Source organism: Myotis davidii, unplaced genomic scaffold (assembly GCF_000327345.1).
Source record: "Myotis davidii unplaced genomic scaffold, ASM32734v1 scaffold455, whole genome shotgun sequence".
NCBI classification, from domain to species: Eukaryota; Metazoa; Chordata; class Mammalia; order Chiroptera; family Vespertilionidae; genus Myotis; species Myotis davidii.
The window spans coordinates 2,793,462-2,819,907 of NW_006287459.1; the positions used below are offsets into that span (position 1 = coordinate 2,793,462).

Below are 26,446 nucleotides of genomic sequence, written 5' to 3' on the forward strand. Positions count from 1 at the left end.
CCCCCGCTCCGGTGCGGTCCCGCGCGCCCTCCGCTTTCCGTCCTCTCGGGGTCTCCTGCCTCTGCTCGCCCGGGCTCGCCGCGCCCTAGTCCGTGGCTGTCACCTGAGGTGGGTGCGACGAGGCGGAGAGCCCTGTCCTGCCCCCGCCCCCTCGCCCCCCACCTACCCACTCACCACCTCTGCGCGGCCCGCGGCTCCCCTGCGCCTTCCGCCATTTTCCCGCCTGTGAGGGCGGGCCGATCGCACTGAGGGTCTCGGGCCCCTGAGTCCTGGTGACCGGGGAAGGAGAGGGAGTGTTTTTGGGGGTGTGTGTGCCTGGGACAGATTCGGGGTGACGGATGTGTGTGTTGGGGAGGGGGAGGTTGTTGCTGGTGGAGATGCAGAGAGAGTGGGTGGGGATGGAGTGCGGGCGTCGATGGTCGTAGGACGACGCGGATATTTTTCTTTTGGAATATAGGAGACAAAAGGGATGTTGTCCAGAGAGGCTTAGCAGTCTCGTTCCAGGGCCTGGGTAGGATGCTGTTAGAGAAATAAGAGGGCTTCGTGTCTCATTTCACAGTTGTGTTAGGATAGGAATATCCGGCAAGCTGCGTCCGTGAACCCACCTCCTTTCCTTAGCGAAGGGGTTGGTTATGTCGTAGACCTCAGCGATGGCCTGTTGACTACGTGAATTATGGAAGGGCCCTAATTTCCCTCAGCATGCATGCCGTTTCCCCATGTACATTGTTTTTAAGGTGGGAATAATCACGCCATGTGAACATTATGTAAACTACAAATTAGCTAATCTGTTGGCCTCTTAAATCCCCAGGAATGGGTAAACAAAAAGTGTATGTTCTTGAAGTGCTATGCATTTTTATATGTCGTGTTTTCTAGGTCTCTATTTGGAGAGGGAGGAAAGTTTGGAGGATAGAGAATTTGATGTTAGCTTTACATCCCTGGGAGAAGGATGTGACATCATTGTTATTCCATTTTGGGGGGAGTACTGCTTTGTGGGATACTGTGTTTCCTGATGATTATGTTATCTTTTTGAAATGCAAGTGCAGAAATGACTTGAAATTTTTCCTCTTCTATTTTGGGGAATTATTCAAATCTTGGGCAAATATTTATGAAAGTATCCAAAGCTAGGATAATGTGAAATCAACCAGCTTCAGGAAGAAAAATGTCTGTTGATATCCTTTTATAGCTTAACTAGTGGCCCGGTGCACAAAATTTGTGCACATTGGAGGGAGGGAAGGGGGTGTCCCTCAGCCCAACCTGCACCCTCTCCAGTCTCGGACATCCCTCTCGCAATCCAGGATATGTAATGATGTTTACTTTGAATTTATATTAGTTCACACAAACACTCCATCCATGCTTCTGTTCCGGCCCTCTGGTCCAGTTTAAGAACCCATTGTGGCCCTCGAGTCAAAAAGTTTGCCCACCCCTGGTATAGATGATAGTAAATACTGTAAATCATATATTCTTTTTCAGTTAAGGATCTTAAGATGAGTATTTGTTTCTAATTAGTTAATAGGTCTGTGATTTTTAAAAATATTTTTTATTGGTTTCAGAGAGGAAGAGGGAGAGAGAGACAGAAATATCAATGATGAGAGAGAATCATTGGTTGGCTACATCCTGCACGTTCCCCACTGGGGATGGAGCTGGAAACCCCGGCATGTGCCCTGACCAGGATTCCAACTGTGACCTGGTTCATAGGTCCATGCGCAACCACTGAGGCATGCCGGCCAGGCTGTGATTTTTTTATTTAGGTAACTTTTTATTATGTCAGGTACTTCAGACGTAGTAGTGTTTAGTGAATAGTTGTTGATTGGCATGAAGGCTAGTAATGTTACTTGATTATATCCTGACTGACTTTGACCTATCTCATTGTTTCTAATAATATAAATATTTTTGATGCAGGAAAGATGAATGGCAGAGCTGATTTTCGAGAGCCGAATGCTGAAGTTGCAAGACCAATTCCCCGTAACTATCAACTAAGTATTTATTAGAAGCACTTTATATGTAGAGAAATTTTCACTGCCTCAACTAACGGTATAGCAGCTGGGCTAACTTTATGGGTGTGTGACCTGTGCAGTCATACAAAGAGGGACCCACACTTGAAATTGAAATTCTTAATAATTTGAAAAGATGTTTCATTTTCATTTTGCATTGAACATAGCACTTTATATAGCCAGTTCTAACTAGCAGATAGTATCATTAACTTCTATTTGAAGTCAGAGTTTGTTAAAAGTTTATAACAAGCCTGTTGTTTCATTTTTTAAAAATGGGCATGTTTTTGTTATGTTTACACCAGCGATTTTCAACCCTTGTGCTGCCAGAATTTTTAGAATATGCAATCCCTGATTATTTAGTCAGGGGCACTGACCTCTTTTCCCTTCAATGAAAAAAATGGCAACAGCTAACAACAATAGCAGTCCAGTGTGAATGAATCAGAAATATACCTTTTTTTCTGTCAGATCGGCAAAAAAATGTATTTTTTGGTGTGTTGCAGAATTTTAGTAATTAGTTTATGAGTGCCATGAGATGAAAAAGGTTGAAAATCACTGGTTTAGACTGAGGTAATTTTTTAAACTTAGTTTTTCCATAGGTATTTTAATGTTTGCTGATTTCTCCTTGGTAAAAAGACATAGGGGCTGATTACATTCCAACAGAGGAAGAAAGAAGAGTCTTCGCAGAATGCAATGATGAAAGCTTCTGGTTCAGATGTAAGTTAAATTTTATAATCAACAAAATTTGACCTTTGGTGATTTCATGTAGAAAAAAATTGGCATGTGCCCTTGGCCGGAATCGAACCCGGGACCCTTCAGTACGCAGGCCGACGCTCTGCTCACTGAGCCAAACCGGCTAGCTATTACATTACTTTTGAACAGAACCCTGGTGTTGCTTCACTGGTTATTACAGCCCTTTCAGATAAAGTGATTCTAACAAAAAAAACAAAAAAAAAGCACGATGGAATTTTGAAAAGGGAGGAGTGACCTAAGGAATTAAAGAGGATGTACCTTTTCATCAGTCACCCTGCTATTTATGCTTATAGTGTGTAAGGGAGTTAAGTTTTATGAGACTCAGCCTTTTGCCCTAAAATAGTTTTATGGTGTAGTTAAAACAGCCAATTCATAAAACACTTTGAGAAAGATTCCTATTGCAAAACAGCAATAGGAATTTTTAAGAGATAAATGAATTGGAATTAATTTAGTTTAAAAAGGTTTTACTCAACAACAGAGACTTCATCGGCCTTTTAAGTAAATGAAGTAGATGGTAGAGGAGCATTTGGATGAAAGGAATAGTGAGCAAAGGCAGATTCTACAATAACTTGTTCTCTACTAGAGTCTTGAGGTTGCATTGATTGGAGCAAAGGTCTTTTGTTGGGGTAGAAAAACAAACATGATACCAATGAGTTAAAGGTTTGATTCATTATGGATTGTAGGTTCTTGGGGCTTATAGGCCAAAGAGATGATATGTAAGTTTTTTAAAGGAGAATTTGTTAGTGTGCAGATTGAGTAGGAAGGATGAGAAGATGTACTTGGCAATAACTCAGGCATATGGTTATTGAGGGAATGTAGTTGACTGTAGTGTCATTTGGACTAGGAATGATGGCCTGGCAATGAAAGGTTTTTTAAAGAACACATAATAGGATTTTTAAATAGGTTGACTAAGAGGGAATGAAGGAAATACTACAAGATACCCAGCTTAGGAGACTGACTAATGATAACATTATTGATGAAAAGGTATAGTTGAAGGAGTTCTTGTTTGAAGAATGAAATCTTTGGACATTTTGAGTTCATGATACAATATCTGATGATGGAAGATCTGTACGCAGCTAGAGATAGAACAAAGGTGTACATAAGAAATTAGGGTTTGTGGTGTAGGGGTGTTGGTGAATTCACCACGAAATTAAGTGTATAAATAAAAGCATAAATTGGTAATAATATCTATCAAGTGGTTAATATTTAGGAATAATGGAATAAATGACAAAGTTTGAGTAGCACATATGGATAAGAGAACGAAGTGGTGGTGAAAGAATGAACAAAAACCAGGAAAGAGCAGTTAAGATAATAGGAGTTCTTATAAAATCTTTTGGCTTTTATCCTCAGTTTAATACTCAGAGACTTAGAGAGGTTTCAAGCTAAAAAGAACCTGTGTGAGAATTAGGTGATGATGCACATCTCTAGGTGAGAATAATTGTTTTAAATGCATAGTCATCATGGATCAAGAACTTAAAAAAATATGAGAATAATTTCTCAGAGAACTCATTTGTACTCTGGCGACACATTTTTTTTTTTATCTTCAAGGATTGCATAGAATAGATAGAATAAAGTGATCTATTTTCAAGTCTGTAGATAACACAGGATTAAGAAAAAGACAAATCTATTAGACAAATCTGTTTGGTTCATTGTAATGTTAGGCTAATGATCACATAGATACAGTGGTATCCACTCCACATTTAGTTCTAGCTGATAAATTTATGTTGCTGTACATGTTTAACATTTCAGATAATTATAACAGTGCTGTGGTAAAATTACATTGAAGGGCCATAATCAATAGGTAGGGTACCCAGGTATGCTTAATTATTTAAAGTAGGACATTCGGTATATGAATAATAGAAGCCTAAATAATTCTGTTTATTAAAGCAGGTTTATCACAAGTAATAAGGACAGGCTAAGAAACAGCTTGTATATCATATCTGAATTACTGAGAAATTACAACAGCCAAAAAAATCAGTGTATTAGTAAGTAGTGATTACTCTTTTTTTTTTTTTAGTAGTGATTACTCTTAAAACAGAGATTAACCCTTAGTGTTGCATAACATAACTTCAGACATTGAAAGTGCATAGAACCTTGGCTGTAATTACAGATGACAGGAAATTCAATATATAATTACCAGGAGATAGACTAATAGTCATGCATTAAGAAATTTCGTAATTTATATTTGTATTTTCACATACGGATATTCTACACAGTATGTAATGTTTGCATATATTAATGTAAACTAATAACGGAACCCACTTTCTTTGGAAAGTGTCATCTTGTGCCTGTGGATCTAAAAAGGTTGTAATACAAGTAGGAATGTGTAGAAAAAGTAATTACTAAGATATTTTTTACAGATTTTTTGAAGTCTGTTAACTACTTTGTCCATCTTGGTTTAAATTTAGACATGTTGATCTAGGGGCCATTCTTTAATTTTATTTCTACTCTGATCGTTTTTGGGTTTTTTTTATCCTTATCTGAGAATATTTTCTCCATTGCTTTTTCAGAGAGTGGAAGGGAGAGGGGCAGGGGAAAAAGAGAGAGAGAGAGAAACATCAATTGGCTGCTTCCCACGTGGGCCCGGACTAGGGCTGGGGAACGAACCTGAAACCCTGAAACTCATGCCCTTAACTGGAATAGATCCCGAGACTCTTCCGTATGTGGGCTGTGCTCTCCAGCGGTTCTCAACCTGTGGGTCACCAACAATGAAAATACGTCCTGCATATCAGATATTTATATTACGATTCATAACTAGCAAAATTACAGTTATGAAGTAGCAGTGAAAATAATTTTATGGTTGGGGGTCACTACAACATGAGGAACTGTATTAAAGGGTCGCGGCATTAGGAAGGTTGAGAACGACTCTAACCACTGAGGATATGGGTCAGGGGATTACTCTGATTTTAAAGCTTAACCACGAAGGCATTTATTTCCAATTGCTTAAAATTGTGGCCCTATGCACTGACAAAAGAAACAGTTTTATCTGTGCCCAAATATACATGTAATTTATATAAAAGGGGGTCAGTTTTGATATGTATTGTGTGTTTGGTAGTTCTCAACCTCTGGAATTACTGAAAAGGTGTATGACTTCATACTTGTTTCACACATCATTTATAGATTTTGTGAATGATATTTCTTCTTAGGCCATGATGATATGTTGCTCACTAGAGACTCAGCACCTGGGGTTTTTATTGGGGGCTGGTTATGGAGGCCCCCTTGGCCTAGCAGGTACCAAAATTCCAGACTCACAGAAGGAAAACAAGTGTTCAGCACAAACTGTTTGTACAACCAGTTTAGACACAGTGAGCCATTTATCATTCAGGTAAAGTTTTATATTACTGTAGGGAACTGTTTACCAATTATGTTCTGAGACATCAGCCAAGAACTTCTGTAAGCACATCTTCCTGAAATGTTGTTTAATATTTTGTAATGTTTTTCTTATATTAAAAATGCTTCTTTTGTATTTCCACTGACTATATACAGTACAGCTGTTAAACATGGAAAAAAATCTCTTAAAGATCTTAATTTTACAACATACTTTCTGGATGGTTTTACTGATACATGTTTATCTATTCTAATGAACTCAGATAAAATCTTTTCCTTTTGTTATGTTGACAAGTTCTTTTTCCTCTTTTAGCTGTGCCTTTGGCTGCGACAAGTATGTTGATTACTCAAGGATTAATTAGTAAAGGTAAATATTTAAAATTTGAATTTATTTGGCATTTTGAGTATCATGTTTTTATATGGTATTTTCCTGATTTTTAGATAAAGTAAATATGATACTGTACATATAAAGCATTATCATTGATAAATTTTTACAACGGCAGAAGAGTTATATCTCCATGGACCCACTGCCACAAATATCTTGATTTGAGAATTTGATAATGTCTTGCATTGTAGCAACATTAACAATCTACAAGAGCAAGAAAGTAAATAAAAGCCTGTGAATGGGTTACAGGATGGCAGAAAGACAAGCCTGGACTACCTAAGGCATTCACTTTACTGTCACCTAGGAGATTGTTTAAAATGCAAATTCATGGGGCCCTGCCCAGACCTACTGAATCAGACTCTCTGAATTAGGGCCCAGGAATTAGGGCCCAGGAATTTGCCCCACAATCACCTGGTGATTCTTATGCACTGGTTTAAACATGAATGACTCCCTAAACCAGCTTTGTCTTAAGGTAATAGAGGGATGGGGACACTTTCTTGTTCCAAATTCTACTGGCTTAAATAGGGCAGTGTCATTCATATCTGGAATTGAGTTTAAAGTAAGTATTAAATGTATCAGTCTGTAATCTTAAAACTAACTACTCATTACATTATTTTGTGAACTATATCCTTGGAATAAGAAGATATCCCAGAAAAGGACGGCAACCTTAGGATGAACTCCACATATTCTAAAAACCTGTTCTATTAATTAGCTGGCTCCTAAAATGTGACTATGATAGGAAAATAGCTTTTTCATACTAGCAGTATGAAGTACTTAGTAGTATTGACACAACTAGTTGAGAAAAGTTGTTTGGGAGGGAAATAGGAATTTGAGGGGTTAAAATTTTATTTTTGTGTATTTGAGAATCAATTTTGTGAACTGGGCATCTAGTTGTTTTAATAAAAGACGACTAGATGCCCAGTGCACGAAATTCTTGCACTCGGGGGTGGGAGACCCCCAGCCTGGCCTGTGCCCTCTTACAGTGCGGGAGCCCCACAATCGATCTCCCCAAAGAGGTAGGCCCTGCCCATCCATCCGGGACTCCTCGATGGATTGCCCCAAAGAGATAGGCTGGAGCTGGGGATCCTGCCTCCAAGGCGGGCACGGCATGCGGGGCTGCGGGAAGCCCGGCAGAAGCCGTGCGGAGTGGCCGCCGGGCCCCCACAGGGCGTGCGTGGGGCCGTGGGAAGCCTGCCTCCGCTGTGCGTGGAGCCATCTTGTGATGGCATGATGGCATCATACATGAGGGTGTGGCAACTACTTAGCCTTTTATTAGTAAGGATATTGGGGGTCTTGTTTTCTGGGTGGGTATTATAATAAAAAAGTTAGACCCCCAACCCAAAATTGAAAGAGACTTTAGAAAAGGAATTCAGAATTCAAGACATCTCACATTTTATTAAAATGCCTGATATTTTGTATATGCTTTCATCCATGGTGTCATATTCAGCATAGTCTTAGCTGCTCCTCTCTACTCGTTCCTTTTCTGGCAAACATTTAAACTTGCTCACATTTGTTCTAGCTTGAGAATATACAAAAGAAAAATCTTCCCTTATATCCCTTCCCTACTGCATCCAGCTGTCTTGCATTTGAAGCCAGACTTCAAGAATGAGCACTTCACTTTATACTTCTTTAACCCATTATGATCTGTGTCATAAACTGTGGATATAGTCTAACATTTACCAAAACTTTTTTTTTTTTTGACAGATAGGTACTATACACTACTTTTGGAAATAGCACTAAAAGACAAATTCACAACTTCTTGATACTTTCATTCTAGTGTTGTTTTCTTCCTTCACTCATGATTTTCTTCAGAGTGCAGTTTTCAGTCCATATGCTGTTACCCAGCATAATGTGACTTCAGGGACCATTTATTGCTCTAAATCTGCAGTATTATCTCTAGTGTAGAAATCTACTTCAGAACCATATTTTGCATTTCTCCACATGGAGAGCCCTCCTACGGGCTGCTCAAACTGAACTCATTTCATCCTAAACTGAATTCATTTCCCCACACACCAATTTTTGTTTTCCCCATATCCAAATGACATCACTGTCCAACTAGGAAACTGAGGCATTATCGTTCACTTCTGTCCCTTATCTGCTTGTCCAATAAATGCCCGTTCTAGTCCAGCTCAAATACTCCGTATACTGTCTACCTCTATCTGCACTGTCATTATAGTACAACCATCTGTTGCCAACAGTATTGAATTAGCCTTCAACAAGTCTTTTGCCTCCATTCTTCTTACTTCTCCTGAGAAAATAGGCCATCTCAGGTACCTGTTAGGGCATAGTGCATGCAGTAGATGCTCAAATATTTGAGTGAATGAAGAGCAACCATCATAATGCATGCTTTTTGTCTTCATTGCCTCTCCTAACTGTAAACTCTATGAGGGTAGAGTGTCTTATTTTCTTATGTGTATTGCCTGTATGTTGTAAGTGGTCAGTAAATGAAGGAAAAACATTTTTGTGTAAATGTAGATATTATTACTGTCCTCATTTTACTTCTCATCTCGTTTGTGTAAGTAACGGAACTGAGGCTAACAGCATAAATGAGTTCTATTTTGTACTTTATATACATGAAATCAGACAATTAAGTATCCTTTAAATTGTGAAATTTATTCAGAGGTATGCTGAAAATGGCTTGTATCAGGTCCAGAGAGCTGATTTTTAAATTTTTAGGATTTTGATAAGCTGGTTTTTAAACCATTTGGTAGCTTAAAATTGGTTAGGGTCCAAGTGTTTGCTCTCCACAGAAATCAACCAACATTATAAGTTAGGGCTTTTATATATATATATTTTATTGATTTTTTTTACAGAGAGGAAGGGAGAGAGATAGAGAGTCAGAAACATCGATGAGAGAGAAACATCGATCAGCTGCCTCCTGCACATCTCCTACTGGGGATGTGCCCGCAACCCAGGTACATGCCCTTGACCGGAATCGAACCTAGGACCACTCAGTCCGCAGGCCAACTCTCTATCCACCGAGCCAAACCGGTTTCGGCATAAGTTAGGGCTTTTTATTGGAAGAGCTGGTTTACCAGCATATCCCAGAATCCATCCACATTGTTGCTTGTAGCTGTAGATTAATCTCATGTAGTTTTCCACTGTGTGAATATACCACAGCAGTTGATCCATCCTTTTGTACATTGACAATTGAGTCGTTTCCAGCTTCGATTATTACAAGTAGTTATGCCATGAATATGTCTTTTACTAGACATTTTGCTTGGTCATAATTTGTGTATATATTCAGATTTAGTAGATATTGCCAACTTTCCAAACTGTTTGAACCAATTTACACTCCCACTACCAATTTATTAATACAATTTTATTAATAAACTCTCACAATACTTGCTATCTTTGTGTCTTTTATTTTAGCCGTGTGGCGAGTAAAAAGTGATATTGATTGCATTGTGGTTTTAATTTAATGAAGTTGAGGACCTTTTCTTTTGTTCATATCCTATTTAAATATATCCTTTTTTGTGAAGTATCTGTTTAAGTCTGTTGTCTATTTTTCCATTGGATTGTCTTCTTTTTCCTATTGGTTTTGTGAGTTCTCTGTATATTATGGAAATGAGTCTTTTGTCAGATATATGTATTGTGATTATTTCCCCCCACTTTGATTAACTAGTTCTTAATTAAATGTCATCCATTATGTCAGATCTCTACTTTATGATGAATGATTTTTGTGATCTAAGATCTTTCTCTATTACAAGGACATGAAGAGTCTCTTAGGCTTCTGTAAGCTTTATTTTATCTCCATACTTAAATTTTCAAGTCAGTTGGGATTGTCTTTGAATGTTGTATGAAGTAGACTCAAGGTACATTTTCCTCCTTATGGATATGTAGTTGACCCAGAACTATATTTTGAAAGGACTTTTTTCTTTGTTCACTGCAATGCAGTGTTGCCTTTGTCATAAATCAAGTGACTGCATGTGTGGGTCTGTTTCTAGACTCTTCTGGTTTTGATCAATTTATCTATTCATACACTTATAACAGACTGTCCTAATTACTATAGTCATAGATCTTGATATCTCCAATTTTGTTGCTATTCAATATTGCCTTGCTTATTCTTGGCCTTTTGTTTCCACATGATTTTTAGAATAAGGTTTTTAATTTGAAGGGAAATTTTCTCTGATTTTAATTGGGATTGCATTGAATTTATAGGTGAATTTATGGACACTTGCCATCTTTACAATAGTCTTGGTGCATGAACATGGTGTGTTTCTCAATTTATTTAACTGTTATTTCTCAGTAAGTTTTGTTTTCAGTGTAGAGATCTTCCATATTTTTTATTAGATTACTCCTGGGTAGTTGATATTTTTTAATGCTATAATAAATTATATCTTTTAAACAATGTTTTTATTTGTTTGTTCCTGATATAAAGAAATAATTTTATGTGTGTGCAGTGACTTTATATCAAGTTATCTTGCCTCTGCTAATACATTGTTGAATATTTTCAGTTTTCATATTTCTGTTGATACTGAGTTTACTTGGTTCTTTCTTAAATAGCTTTAGACTTCTCTAGGGTTATAGAAAGAGCTAATGCTGTTAGGTAACATTTAAAGATAATCTGTACGGGTTCTTCCTTTTACATTTTTCCCTTATTTCTGTTGATAAATAATATATCTTACTTTATATTTTGTTGCTGAACTTTTATCTCACTTTAGAAAAGATCACATAATGACTAGCAATTTCTGTGTTATTTTCTCAGATACTCTTGGCATAAACTTGTCAATGTCTCTTTTTCCAACAATTAATGTTACTCAGAAATATTTATTCATTTATGTTTAGGATTCCTTTCAAGTCATCCCAAATACGGTTCCATTCCTAAACTCATATGTAAGTATGAAAACAAGTTTTTTTAGCTTTTTACTTAAGTAAAATAATGTATTTATCAAATGTTTTGTCTTACTCATAACAGTTATTTGATTATTTGCTTTTACAAATCAGTTGAAGCTTTTTATTAAATGCGCTACTAGGAATTTATTATGAATCTTTTTATTGTTAACATTAAATATCATGAGTTACTTCAAAGAGGCATTTATAATGTGACAGAAGTATTAATTTAAATTACTTTGTAAAGATATACTATTTGAAAATAAATTCTCAAATACTCTATTAGAGAAGAAAGTTGTTCAGGGATTCTGATTAATCAAGATAAATTATAAAAATTAAGTCTAATTTGAAAAAATAAATGTTTTTAATTTACATTAAAAATGTAAAAAAGCATAACTTATTTATATTTTATAATATGATTAATAGGAAAGAAGCTAAATTGCTTTTTAAAATTACTTGAGGCTTTTTATGAATCTTCCCAGGTTAGCCTCTATTTTGTATTGGAAACAGACACATGATTCAACAAGAGCCATATTTAGGTAGCATTTAATAATTCATTATTTTAAAAGAATTGTTGCACCTAATTTGCCGAAACCGGTTTGGCTCAGTGGATAGAGCGTCAGCCTGCGGACTGAAAGGTCCCAGGTTCGATTCCGGTCAAGGGCATGTACCTTGGTTGCGGGCACATCCCCAGTGGGGTTGCACCTAATTTTAAAAACAAGCTGAAGAAATTAGCTGGGAAATGATTAGATTTTCATCTGATTTAATGTGATACTTTTATCATTATTTCAGGAAATCTTAGTCTTTTCACATCAAAGATATACTTAGAATTTTTTTTAATGTACTTTTAGAAAAGATTGTCAAAAAAAGCACATTGAGTTCCACTCTTTTTTTTTTTTTTTACAAATAAGTTGCTTGCATCATGGGATACTTTGCCGGAAAGCTTTCTTATGTGAAAACTTGTCAAGAGAAGTTCAAGCATCTTGAGAATTCCCCTCTTGGAGAAGCTTTACGATCAGGACAGGCACGACGAGCTTCAATACCTGGGTAGGCCAGATTCTTATTTTTATTAAAGGTTTTTAAATTTAGCTAAAAAATTGTAACTGGATATTGCCATAGTTCAGGCATGAAACATTGCCTAACTGAAGGATCATTGGAAACTTGCCACTTTGTTGCAAGCTAAAGCTTATTAGATTTTGAAAGGTAGTGCTAGCCAGGCCAGTGTTACTCAGTGGTTGAATGTCGACCCATGAACCAAGAGGTCACCAGTTCAGTTCCTGGTCAGGGACATGCCTGGGTTGTGGGCTCCATCCCCAGTAGGAAGTGTGTAGGTGGCAGCCAATTGATGTTTCTCTCTCATCTTCTCTCTCATTAATGTTTCTATCTCCCTTCCTCTCTCTAAAATCAATAAAAATAGATTGAAAATAAAGGTAGAGTGAGATTTGTCTACCTTTGTTTTATATAGAAAGTTGCATCCTTTTGGGAGTGTATATCCCAGAATAAAGGATTTTAATTTGGCAAACACCTTTGGTTACCTATATTTTGAAATTTTCTTTTGAATTCCCAATTTTTATCAATTTTAGCTCAATAAATTTCAAGTTTTTAATCCTTATGTTGTTTAAAATAGTAGAGAAATTGTGTACGTGAATCTCTGTCTGGATAGATAGATAGATAAGTAATAAGGTAATTAAATAGATTTAGTAGATATATTGTCATTATAAGTGGCGAGCAATGTAAACTCGTTAAAAACATTTGCTTTGTCACTGTAGAGTTTATGTGGACTACTACTATAGGAGTAATTTCCCAGTTAATGTGGGAAATGGACACATTTTCTGATCTGGAGTATTTTTTCTTTCTAAAAACTTTAAGCACATTAAAATGATCTCTGAAGCCTCGTAATTGGAAAACTAAATAAACATTTTTTTCTCTTGTATATTGAGTGACAATTTTTAAGTTATATATAGTAGATCAGACCATTTTTGTGTGTGTTGGCAGAAAGAAACAGGCTTAATTTTACCATTTTAAATAACTGTTAATATGATTTTTTTAGAAAATAAGATAACTGATTTTTATACCTACGTACATTTCTTTAAATAAGGTATAAGAATAATTCATGTTTCTTACATAATATGAATTTCTTTTATAGGTACTATTCTCAAAAGCCAAGATATGAATCAAATGTGAGTGATCACTCATCTTTTGTGACAGCCCCAGCAGCAGATAACATGGAAAAAGAGAAGTTTCCTCGTTATGAGCCAATTCCATTTAGTTCTTCTATGAACGAATCTACTCCCACTGGTATTACTGATCATATTGCCCAAGGTAGAAACTTCTCTTGAAATGAATTTCAGCATTTAATGGTCCAACGTATGTATAAACTTTATTTGATGACCTTTTCTGCTGGGTATCATCTGTGTGTTCCACCATCAGCCTAAACACAGCATGTTTGTTCATTTGTTTCTTCATTCAACATTGTTTTGAGGTTCAGTCTGTTAAAAGATACAGAAATATAAAGATAAATTACTAGTATGTCCCATTAATGGAAAATATTAAGCTAGGTGGAATATCAAAGAAGTGATAAATTGTGCCTCAGGGAAGCTTTAAAAAGGTTACGTTTATTAGGCTGGTCTTAAAGGCTTTCAGCTTCTTTGTAATGTGAGAAAAATAATAATTACCTGCCTTACAGAACTGTTGTCAAGTGAAAAAATCCTTGTGAAAATGCTTTGTGAAGTTTGTGTAAATACTAGCTTTGAAGATTACATAATGTAAGTGCAACAACATCAATTTTGGATTAAGCCCTGGATTTGAATCACGATTCACATTTACTAGCTATGTGACTTTCAGCAAGTGATTGTAATTTTTGATCCCTTCAGTTTCTTGATCTATCAAATAGAGATAATACCTCTTTTAAAGAACATTTGGAATGAAATGAAATCATCAGACGAACGCCTGGCAAGTAATAGGCTCTCATCAAAGGTTAATTTCCTTCCTTTTTTCCTTCAGTCTAGTTTGCAGTGAAAGGTGAGGAATTAGAAACAGAAAATGCAGGTCTGCAATTCCTTGTCTAAAAAGCCTAAAATCCAAAAAGCTTTGAAAACAGAACTTTTTTAAATAAAAAAGTTCCTAAATTTCGTTGTAGAAATACTGTTTTTACTCTTTGCTGCTCGGAACTTTTGAATGGATAAATATTAAGTAATACAAGAACTATACTATAATATTTTTTAAAATCTGAGAATGTCTGAATTTTGAAACATTTCTGACTGCAAGGGTTTGGATAAGAGATTGTGGACCTCTATAGGGTATTCTTTAAAAATACTTGCTTTAAACCAAATATAGTAAGCCAGTAACTATAGGGAACAAATAAGATTAAAGGAACATTTGGATTTTTGTTTCCTTTGTTTAAGATGGGAGAGATTTATAGCTATTATATGTAGGTTTAAGGGGATGGGGGAATACAGTGGAAAGGGAGAAGTTGATTATAGGTCAAGTGAGGTTCCAGAGAATGCGGAGTGGTTCTAGGTAGGTCAGGATATCAAGTAGCCATTGGCTATATATGGCTGTTTAAATTTATCAAATCAAATTGAAAATCAATTCCTTAGTTGCTTTGACAGCATTTTGGTTGTTCAGTAGCGACATGTGCTAGTGGCTACTGTGTTGGACTGCAGATATATCACGTTCTTATCATTACAGAAAATTATATTGGATAGCACTGCTTTAGAGCAGGAGTAAAGGGGTATTTTCAGAAGAGACCAGAGAGAATGGAAGTTAATATAATTTAGATTCTTTAGTGGATGAAAGTTGTTGAGAGACTGTTAATCCTCAGCTGCTTTGTTTTTTCCTGAATGGTTGGAAATAAAGACATCCAATTACAGTTGACCCTTGAACAATATTAAGTTTGAACTGTCTGTGCAGGACCATTTACACAAATCTGCCTATAAATCGACCCACACAATTGAAACCCATGTTGTTCAAGGGTCAACTGTAGTCAGAAGGGGCAAGAGGTAGGCAGATTAGAGTGGTTAAAGTCATTTTATCCAAAGGCAACTGTCCTTGTCCCTCATCGCATCTCTCCATTTTTCCCGTTTCTCAATTTCAAATCCATTCTACTTGTATTCTAGCCTTGTAATTACTTGCATTCTTCCTTTCATTTCCATTGGCAAATTCCATTCCATGTTACATAGTTTCTTTTTCAAATAAATGCTAACAAAAAGCCCTTTGCTATCGTCCCACAGACCACAGCAAGGCCCGTTTTACAGTATATTAGGTTCTCCAGAGCAGTTTCTGCTCCGTCTGCTGTTCTGCTTTCTCACCCCTTCTCTAAGTCTGGATTGCAGCTCTTTGACTGCTCTCCACATGGACCAGCAGAGCGGCCTCCTTTGCTTGCCCCAGCTGCTGTTCCCTGTACCAAGACACCTCCCCTTTTGGTTAAGCAGAACTACTTGCCCCTTAGTTCTGCTTTCTCTTACCAAGGATTTAAAGTTATTCAATGTAGAGAATTCATAGTAGGAGGTATTCCTTCATAATTTTTATGACACTTACTATAGGTAATTGCAGTTAGACTTAAATCAGTGCTTTCTTTCATTCTTATTCCTTCCAGCTCTGTATACCTTCAAAGTAGTAAGCCATGCTATGCTCCCTGCACAATATAGGATGTTTTCATTTGACTTTTAATAAGTGTAAAAAATTCTCCCTAACATTCTGTCTGATTTATGTTTTCATTATTTGTCACAGAATTATAGAACAATGAAAAAAGTATTAGACCTGGAAGGAACTTTAGGAATAGATTATTTACTTCCATATTTCACAGTTGAGAAAACTAAGATTCAAAGAAGCTTAGTGATTTGCCCAAGGACATTCACTAATTGTTGGCAGAGTAGGAATGAGAAACTAGGGTTTCTGACTACTAATCTAGTATACACTATCTAAATCAGGGGTCCTCAAACTTTTTAAACAGGGGGCCAGTTCACTGTCCCTCAGACTGTTGGAGGGCCGGACTATAGTTTTAAACCAACCATGAACAAATTCCTATGCACACTGCACATACCTTATTTTGAAGTAAAAAAACAAAACGGGAACAAATACATTATTTATATTTGCATGTGGCCCGTGGGCCGTAGTTTGAGGACCCCTGATCTAAATGATATTTAAAAATATTATTGTGGTGAAGGGAAATGAGTCCAGTAATTACTCATTACTAGTGAAATACAGAGTGCTTTTTAAAACCAATATAAGGTTATACTATTTTTTATTTGCTTTTTTTTTTTTTAAGAAAATTTTACTTTTCAACAATGGTGTAGTATTATAACTAATAAGGAGAAATGTAAATGTTCTTTGTATCAGTGCACTATACTTTGTATTAAAATAAGTGATTATGGTTGAAAGCATTTAATGTCTAGTTAGATTGCTTTAAAAATTCTGATTATTCAGTGGGACCTTACTATTGAGTTCCAGAATAATACGACTTATCAAAAATTGTTTTTAAAAAATAATCATAATTAAAATGTGTCCAATTTTTATATCTTATTAAAAATCTCTTTGAAAAATAGTACTTTTGGAGTAGTGTGTCAGATTTTAAGTTGTTGTTCATTGAATGTATTGTTAGCATTAGTTTTCTTTAGAACTGCTTATATGGCCTTTTTTGCTGGTTATACATTTTATAAAGTATCTTTAATATTTGTTCCTGCCAACCAGTATTAAGAGTAATAACTTCCATACGTTTCAAATTCTTTGATAATATGTATTCATACTTTGACTCTTTTGGAGATATAAAGAATAAATGCTGGTTTCCCGGTCGAAATCATAGTTGTCACTTTCTTTTCCCTCAGAATTGCATTCACCAAGTGAAAATGATGCATACTGTGCTTAAAACTGTGCTTAAAAGGCTATGTTTTATACTTTTCAGTAGCTATTTTCAAGTATTTTTGTTTAAATACAAAGATGGTAAAATAATTTTTAATAATAGCTGGCGTTGTTTGTATATAGATTGTGGTTATGGGAACATTTAGCTATGGAAATACTACCAAATAAAAGCTATACTGCATCAAGTTTTATTCAATTGTCACTAGTAGGATAAATTTCTCTTTATATAAACACTGGATAACTTTGCAGTTTAAAACACTAACATGTTAATGAGTCTTAATTATGCTGGTGTGTATTATGTTTTCTGTTCTTCTGGCATGGTTAGTTTTTAATTTCTTGATGTTAATTTTAGATTTTAGAAATAAAAACTTGAAACTGTGAGAGAAGTTGATTTTAGTTTTATAATTACCTTGGGGAAATTATAGTACTGTTGGAATGGTGGTAATTGATCCTTTATTTCACTTTATTCTATTTTTATTATGGGTAAGGAGCATTTATAAAATTTAGTTGCTTTGGCTATATTCAACTCTTTATCACCATGTATTAACTGTTTGTTGTTTTAGGACCTGATCCCAGGCTTGAAGAAAGTCCTAAAAGAAAAAGTATTACATATGAGGAATTAAGGAATAAGAACAGAGAGTCATATGAAGTAACTTTAGCACATAAGACTGATCCCTCAGTCAGGCCTATGCAGGAAAGAATACCCAAAAAAGAAGGTATGATAGTTTAGTCTAATCACTGTATTCTGTAGGATTGGATATCGCAACATTAGTTAAAAACATTAGTCATATTAACATGTGATTTAATTCTATAAGCAATTAACCAAAATAGTGGTTTTTTTTAAAAAAAACAATAGCTATTTCACAGTTATCATATCTTTCGTTTTTAAGGTATTGTAAAGGCCATTTTGTGTTAGAAAATAATGAAGTCAAAATAGTAGTATGACTTAAGATAGTAAGACTAGTTTTGTAACATCCAATTTGACTGTTTTCCCTTATAAGAAGTCACATTGATGCATCTATTACATAAAACCAGGTCTGGTGACCTAAGGTTGATAATTGGGTTGTAATGCCACTTTTGGCAGAGCCACAGAATCATGATTAATGAAACTAATTTTCTTAGTGAAATTGAAATTGAGTTATATGCTTTACAACGCAGCTTTAGGACATTTCCAAAGAGGAGTTTGACTTTTTAAAAATAGTACTTTTCCTCTGCAATTAATTGTAAGTTTTAAAATCACAGTTTCTTTTCTTTTTTAAAAAAATTCTCATTGATGAGCATATTACAGATGTTCCTGATCAGTTTCTTTTAAGTCATTTTGGAACAGTTATTCATTACCCCAAGTAAATTTTCTGACACAGAAGTTTACTTCTAACGGAAGGAGGTATTTTAATTAAGGGTTTGTAGCAATTTTAATATAGAATTTTATGTCTCTTGAAGTTTAGAGAATGTGTCATTGTTTCAAGGTTTCTATTTACTACTTTAAAAATTGAAGGCATAGGTTCTTGGTACCTTTAAAAAAATTCTTTATTGTTGAAAGTATTACATGTGTCTCCTTTTTTCTCCTATTGACCCCTTATAGCAGTGATGGTGAACCTTTTGAGTTCGGCATCACGGCCTTACAGCCTGCCCTGTGTCCATGGGTTATGCATTGTGCATACAAGTTCTTTGGTTGATCTCTTCCCACCCACCCAGCCACCCCCGCCCCTTCCCTCCGATATTCCACATGTTTGTTCTTGGCACTTTCTTGAAAGTCATAGGCCACAAAGAATATAAAGATACATAAAAATTCTTAGTACTTTTTATTATGATCATTCTTTTAGAGCCAAATTTATTTCTAATTGATAGTGGTTGCTGCATTTAGAATTCTATTTTCATATTAATATCTATTATATTATTGCTGTTAAAAATTTAGCTTTAAAATAGACTGATAATTGACATTGTTAATGTTTGTCATTAAAAATAAAATGTGTAAACCTTACGCATTCAATAGCCATTACTCTGTAATATGTAAAGACTTACTGGTACTTTGTTCTGCTAATTAATTTGAGGATTTAGACCACGCATGTTAAACTCTCGGCCCATGGGCCTGATGCCTCGTTTATTTGGCACATGTTAGCCTTTGAGTTTGACATGCTTGATTTAGACTGTAAGCTCCATGAGGGCAGGCAGTAGTATTTTTCTCAGTTTTGTAATCTTTTATGTCTGCATAGCATAGAACCACATGCTGGTAAATCAGAAATGGAGTGTTTCATTGGGCTTTCTATAGTAATAAAGATTAAGAAAATATGGTAGACCTTTGGTATTTGCTAAATGTTGACATTTATGGTTTTGACTGTAAGCAGTCTTTTGAAGTTGTTACATGACACAACTTTAATATGAAGTAATGTTTATAAAAAGAAAGGTGATTTTTGTGTCCTTTATTTGAAGATAAAGTTATGAAATGGTTTTAGTGATTTTCTAGAATGTTCTATTCTAGACTCTAGGCAGAAAATTTGATATTAGTACAGTGTGGATTTGCTGGGTCAGAAAGTATCATTTAAATTTTTCAGTTTTAGTTTCTGTGGATGACATTTATCTAATTAGAAATTAAGACTGAGAGATTTTAAAAACATAAACATATTAGTTATCTGTCAGGACCATGATAGTACCACACATGCAGCTTCTAGAAAACTCTACCTTGTACTAATGAGGGACTAAAGCAAGGGGAAATGGCAGAATATAAGGGAAAAGGGTATATAATGTCTTAGTATAATAATGAAATAGTTTTGACATCACCGAATCTCTGAAAGTGTCTTGAGGCAGGAGGTTCCTAGTCCGCACTTAGATAACTGCTTCTTTACAATATGACTACTTATAATTTATAGATGAAGGCTATCTAAAAGAGGCTAAAAGGTGAAAGAGTACAGAAGACGGGCAGTTTCAAAATATAATTTTATGTAAAATGCAGAAATATTGGAAACTATTTCCTCCTTGCCACCAGTATCATGGCTCATAGGAGAGAACATTGAATTAATCATAACCTGAATATCTGACCGTTTCTACTGCTATATTTTTTGTGAAAAACAAAATTCAATTCTTTAATTATTTTTTTAAATTTCCCAGTAATTTTCTGTATATGCTGTAATTTATACCACACTTACTTAGGTAGTAGGTAAAGTTGTAATGGCACCCAGGCTTTGGACCTATACAGATGTGTTCAAATTTTAGTCCACTTGTTTTTTTAGGATTGTACCTTGGGCAAGTTACTAATCTGTTTTTTCTCAAAGTGGGGGTTACATCTTTTCAAAATGGGGGTTGTGTTTATAAGGTTGTTAGGAGGATCAAATATTTGTCAGGTTCTCCATACATTGCATTACTATTTATGTCCAACCTCCAGTTCACTAAAGTCTGCCAGCCCCTTTTTAATCCTACTCTTGTGTGTATTTATTAAAATGAAAAACACAACTTTTCACCATAATAGTGAACTTAAAGCCTTTTATGTATTACTATTTGGGATCATCAATTATTTGTGCTCTTTTCCTAGTCAAAGTAAACAAATACGGAGATGCTTGGGAAGAGTGAGACACTGCATCCTTGGACCTACTGAAGGAGTTTCAATATCCAGCTTCATCCAGGTGGTCATATCTGCATGCTTGGAGCTCAGCAGCAGTCTTCATAAACACATGTAAAATCCGAACCTGGGCTTTTTGTGGTTTGGCTTATTAAAATAATGTTTCAATAACAAATTTTATTGTGAATATTGTGTGAATCTATATGAATAATGGTATAATACCATGATCGTATACTGTTTGTGAAATTGAAGTTACTGGATAAGGATACTCTTAGAAAACCATCGAGAGATTTTAAGGCTCTAGAATTAGCATATGTGAAAATAAATATCTGCATGCTGAATTGGGATGGGTGGGGGGGAACAAGCATAATTTTAAGCGTTAGGCTTTACATCAAAAAAATTATTAAAAAGCCTTTTTCCAGTGTTTGCTGTATTCTCTTAATGTTTAAGGTAAATAAAATATAAAGGAACATGCATCTTCACTGATTTCATGGTTTTATTTTTTGCGATCTATTTTAAGTACAATTATAAGTGGTGTTTTGTAGGGATAGGAAATAAAGTCATCTCTGAATATTTAATAATATGGTAAATGTGACTCGTGGATTAACTACAGTAAATGGCTCTGCCTAAAAAAGCAGTGGTCATGTTTAAAAACTGCAAATTTCAGGGGAATAAAAATTTGGTATCCTTTTTTTATTATGGTTGTTCCTGGTTTAGGTGAATGGAAAATGAAATTGTGATTTCATCTACATTCTTATTTATATTACATTTCTATCAGAAACAGTGTTTCTGTTTTGGATGATGCAAATCATCCCAAAACTTGGCTCAATTTATCAGGATTATCAATTAGTAAGTTACATAATGTCTAATATAACCCAGTGTATTGGGTTGTACACAAACATATTGTATGTCAACTATAATTGAAAAATAAGTTATTTTAAAAAATCTATCAGTTTTTCTATGGGTCGGGATTTAAGGGTTTCAGCTGAATGATTTGGTTCTTGGTCTCAGATTTGCAGTCAGATGCTGGATGAAGCTGAAACAGCAGTGAGCTAGAGCAGTTGGGGCCTGGCAGGGCTTCAGCTCGCTCTCATTTCCAGGGCCTTGCCATGTTTCTTGCCATGGATCTGTGTGGGCTCCTCACAACAGTCAGACTGTATGTGACCACTTAGGGCTCTAGCATGAGTGTTCCAATTAGTATGTTAAAAGCCCCGTTGCCATTTATTTACAGTCCAGACTCTGAAGTCAGTAGCATTTCTGCACAAGCCTGCCTATTAAAGTGCAGGAAGGAAAGACTCAAACCCTCCTCACATTTTTAAAATAACGTGGGATGGAACATTTTGCAATAATTCACATCCTTCCCACATGCATAGTCAACTCAGCTTTTCCCAGGAACTCTAATTTGAATCCCATTATATCAGCTCAAAATCTAGGAGTTTATCATCTTCTCAGGTTCAGGTATGCATGAGGCACTGGGGTAAAAGTCTGAAGACCTAGGAACTTAGGTCCTGGCTGGTGTGGCTCAGTTGGGTGTAGTCCCGTGCACCGAAAGGTCACCAGTCAGGGCATATTATTCCCAGTCAGGGCATATACCCAGGTTGCGGGTTTGATCCCCAGTGGGGTGCATGCAGGAAGAAGGCAACCCATCAGTATTTCTCATCAGTGTTTCTCCCTCTCCCTGTCCAAAATCAGTTTTTTTAAAAAAAATATATTTTATTGATTTTTTACAGAAAGGAAGGGGGAGAGAGGAAGGGAGAGAGATAGTTAGAAACATCGATTAGCTGCCTCCTGCACATCTCCCACTGGGGATGTGCCCGCAACCCAGGTACATGCCCTTGACCGGAATCGAACCTGGGACCTTTCAGTCCGCAGGCCGATGCTCTATCCACTGAGCCAAACCAATAAAAACATTAAAAAACACACCTGTGAACTTAGAGGTTCTCTGCCCCGTTCAACCTGAATATCAACCCAAATACCTGTTAGCCATATTACTATTCTAGACATCCCTTGTTAAAAAAAAAAAAGAAGAAGAAGAAGAAGAAAAGGTACACGCCAGTCGCCTGGCCAGCAATTCTGAAGCAGAGCCGGCTCACGGTGCCAGTTCTTTGACTAGAGCTCAACCATATTCCCCAGGGGCTCGTCATGGCTGTGGTCCTACCTTTCCCATAAAGTAGGAAGCTCATGCTTGCCGCTGACTAGTTTTCCTCGCCTGCCCATAGAAACCGAGGACCCCAAGGCCTGTTTATACTGCCCCTGTCCCAACTGGTGTATTTTTTAAATCTGTGGAGTTCTCAAGTATCAATTGAAATCCATTTCACAAAAGCCGCCCATGTCTCCTGGAAGCAGTCCCCTTTTTATTTTGGGTTCCCTGTGAAGCTTTGGCAGGTCTACGTGGTTATTCCCAGGACACGTAGAGGGTCATTGTGTGTCTGAGCTGTCCTGCCATCCTTCAGAGGTCCTGAACAAAAAGCCGTCACCCCACTCGGGATCTGATCTTTGCTGGAAGCCATTTCTGAATATGAGAACCTTTTGCAGGTTTAAAAGACTGTTTGGACCTTTATATTTTCTCCAAATCACTTGGAATGATTTTTTTTTTTTTGCCTCACTTCTTTCATTTTAGACAGCACCCTCAACCCTGCCCAGAAATCTTAGCCAGTCAAGTTCCTTAGGTACGTTTCCTATTTCCTATGTTACCACAGGTGACAGTTTTGCTAAACTTGACTACATCTTCAGAGTCTCAGCTTCCAGTAATTCCTCTCCTGTAATCCCTTCTTGACAGCCTATTTGGAAGGTCTTTAGGCTTCTGTTAACACCCTCATCCAGGCCCTTTAAGTTTTCATAATCTCCTCAAAGTCCTGCCAGCATTTATATGCCACTTGTTCCCACAACCAATGCAATGTGTTTGAGATTTTTGTTATGCCTGCAGGCCACTTCCAGCTATCCAGTTCCTGTGTTAGAGTTTGATGGAAAAGCAGAATTGCTCTGAATGATGCAGAATAAGGGGTTTATTGTAGGATTAGATCTTGGGCAATTGTGGAACTGACGGGTCTATTGCCTCTGCATCTTGGTACTGGGCATGTTCTTATGTTCATAATAGAGACACAAATGAAACACAGAGGTCTCTTTAGGCCTAAGTTTGAAACTGGCACACCTTAATTTCTGCCTCACGTTTTGCCTAAAGCAAGTCACAGGACAAGCCCAAGGTCAAAGGTGAAATGCAAAAGCCCATGTGGAAAGGAAATGCGAGAGTCCATGACAAAAGGCATGGATATGAGGAGAGGCAGAGAATTGGACCAGTTATACAATCTGCAAGGACAGCAAAAGGGACCACAACTGCCCCTGAATTCTAATGGCAGTGGGTTTGCATTAACCCACACAGACTGTTACATTGCACTACAGCTACTTAGCTATGTCTCCTTTACCTAACTCTGAGGGCAGAGACTATCTTATGTATGAATGTACTCCTATTTCTTCTAGCACATTGCCTTGCATATAATAGGTTCTGAAAAATATCGAATGAGTGAATGAAGCCATAAGGCTTGTGATGACAGCCCTGATTTTCAAAACCTTATTCAGGGAGGTTCCTTTTTGCTATTTCTTTCCCCACCATTATTGACTTCTACCTCCCAGGTCCTTCCTCTTTTGTCACCTTCCCATTCCCATCCTCCTTCTTGACCTACCCACATTTAGAGATGAGATCATCTAATGAACCAAACTACGATTTGAGGTTTGTATTTTAAAGTAAACTCTGCTTCTGCAAGACAGTCATTCAGTTAACAAAGATTGTTTGATCATGAGCCTTGAACACTATAAGAAACCAAAGGGGTAATCTGAATATTTTCCAATGCAGACGACACATCACTCACCTGTTAAATCACAGATTTTGGACTGAAAAGGACAGGTAGTTGGGCCTGAAATCAGGATCATGAAATTGAAAAGAGATAAATGTATATATAATGAGTTACACTGAAATTCAGAATGACCTGCTGCATAAGCATAAATGGAGAGAATTGACTTAAAGGTAGGTCATGTGAAAAAGCCTAGCATGGGCCAAAAATGGAACATAATGTAACATTTTTTGGACTGCAGTAGTAGTAGTAGTTAACATCCATTGAGTGGCTGCTTTGAGCTATGCACAGTTCTAAGCATTTTGTAAGTATTAAACTCATTTTATTCTCATGAATAACCTACAGGTAAATCGAAAATCTTCCCATTTTACAGATGAGGAAACGGAGGCCCAGAGCAGGTAAATAACTCAGTGTTAGGTAGCCAGTAATGGTGGGGCTGAATTTGAGCCCAGGGCCTAATGTAGAGTGCCTCTTGCTATCTGTTCAGGTGCCTAAAAGAAAAATCTGGTAAACCCATTTCTGGAGTCTTGGTATGTGAGGACATCACAAATATTTAAAGGCTGTTATGCAAAAGAAGAAGAATTCTGTTGGGTAGCCACAGGGAAATTACAAGTTTAGGCTGAGAAATAGTTATGAAGTGCCTATGTCTGGCCAAGAACTCTGCTTGAGGGTGGAAATTGAGAAATAAGTAAAAAAGGATACACTTCCTGTCTTGGAGGAGCTAGTCTAGAGGGGCGGGGAGGCAGGCCTGGGCTCCCACAGACCTTTCTGGGTAGTTTTGCACCTGGGCAGTGTACTGGGTTGCACATGGAGCAGCAGGTGTCCTTCCCCTGGAAGTACATACGTAGGTCCTGGAACCTCACCTGCCCAGACAGCAGAGGCGATTTTCAGTGGGTCGGGGGTTGAGTCAGGTCTCAAACCTCAGACTGGTGCTGAGAATATAGGTTCCAGGAAGGTGTGGAATTTCGTTGGTTGTGCTCCCTGTCACATTCCCACTGACGTACCTAAGACAGTGCCTGGAACACAGTAGGCAACAATGGAATACATGATTCAAGATTTAAAAACTAGGATATTTCACATAAAACCTGTACTTATTTGCTTTGCAAATTGGAAGATTTGACAACAGCGGGTGGCCTCTTTGTGTGTGTGGAAGTGAAGGTTATGCCCGTTTTAACATGCACCTGGTCCAGCCTCATTCAATTACATTATTAATTTGGCCCTGGAGTTTGCAGCCGGTGGGTTAGTCACCGACATCTCTGCCAACTCTGTCTATGGAATCAAACTCTACCGTTGAAATTTGGGTGTAGAGTTCCAAAGTGGAAACGTGTTCTGTCAATGAACAGATTTGCATTATTTGAATATCATGAAAATTACCTACAGCACATTTTCATGGCTTAATCACGCCATTCACAATTAATTTTATTACTTGTGTAATGTTCAGAGAAAATAGAGATAAATCATCCATTCTGACAGCAAGGAAAAAGAATATCTTTGCTTAAATGAGAATTTAAAAAATATATAAGCATTACTAATATATACAGTACAACTTTTTTTTCCCCCCCACCATGAAGGTACTACTTGCACAAGCTTATGACCAGCATGGTGGTGAGTGTTGTTGGTAATTGCTACATGCTAAACGGCAAATGCTGATTCTTTAACACATCTACCTTTAAGAAACAGACATTGTTCCCCAGATACTTGCTTCCTAATATATACAATAGATAATGGAGCAAAATATCTCAGAGTGTTTAGACGACCGTCTAGGTTTTCTTTTTCTTTATAGATCTCCTTTCACACTGAGATCACTGTGAAAAAAACTGCTTTCATGAATACCTTACTTATGTTGGAAAAGCAGAGAGCCCAAACAAGAAACCCAGTTTGATGCAGAACTGTGAAGCTA

At 36.7% G+C, this 26,446-nt stretch overlaps 1 protein-coding gene across 4 annotated transcripts; it reads left to right on the forward strand.

Annotated features, from left to right (window-relative positions):
- Window positions 1-6: 6 nt before the first annotated feature.
- Window positions 7-21,180, forward strand: OCIAD1 (OCIA domain containing 1). 4 transcript variants are annotated; one of them, XM_006759268.2, is made up of 9 exons: window positions 7-108; window positions 1,900-1,962; window positions 2,625-2,705; window positions 6,382-6,435; window positions 11,242-11,289; window positions 12,198-12,333; window positions 13,433-13,608; window positions 17,709-17,861; window positions 20,672-21,180. In XM_006759268.2, exons 2-9 carry the CDS (start codon window positions 1,905-1,907, stop codon window positions 20,707-20,709), a joined length of 744 nt encoding a protein of 247 aa, XP_006759331.1. In that variant the 5' UTR covers window positions 7-108; window positions 1,900-1,904; the 3' UTR covers window positions 20,710-21,180. The 4 variants fall into 4 exon arrangements, with proteins under 4 accessions (XP_006759331.1, XP_006759333.1, XP_015416483.1 ...); XM_006759270.2 differs by lacking the exon at window positions 17,709-17,861 and having other exon boundaries at window positions 13,433-13,653; XM_015560997.1 differs by lacking the exon at window positions 17,709-17,861.
- The last annotated feature ends 5,266 nt before the right edge of the window (window positions 21,181-26,446 follow it).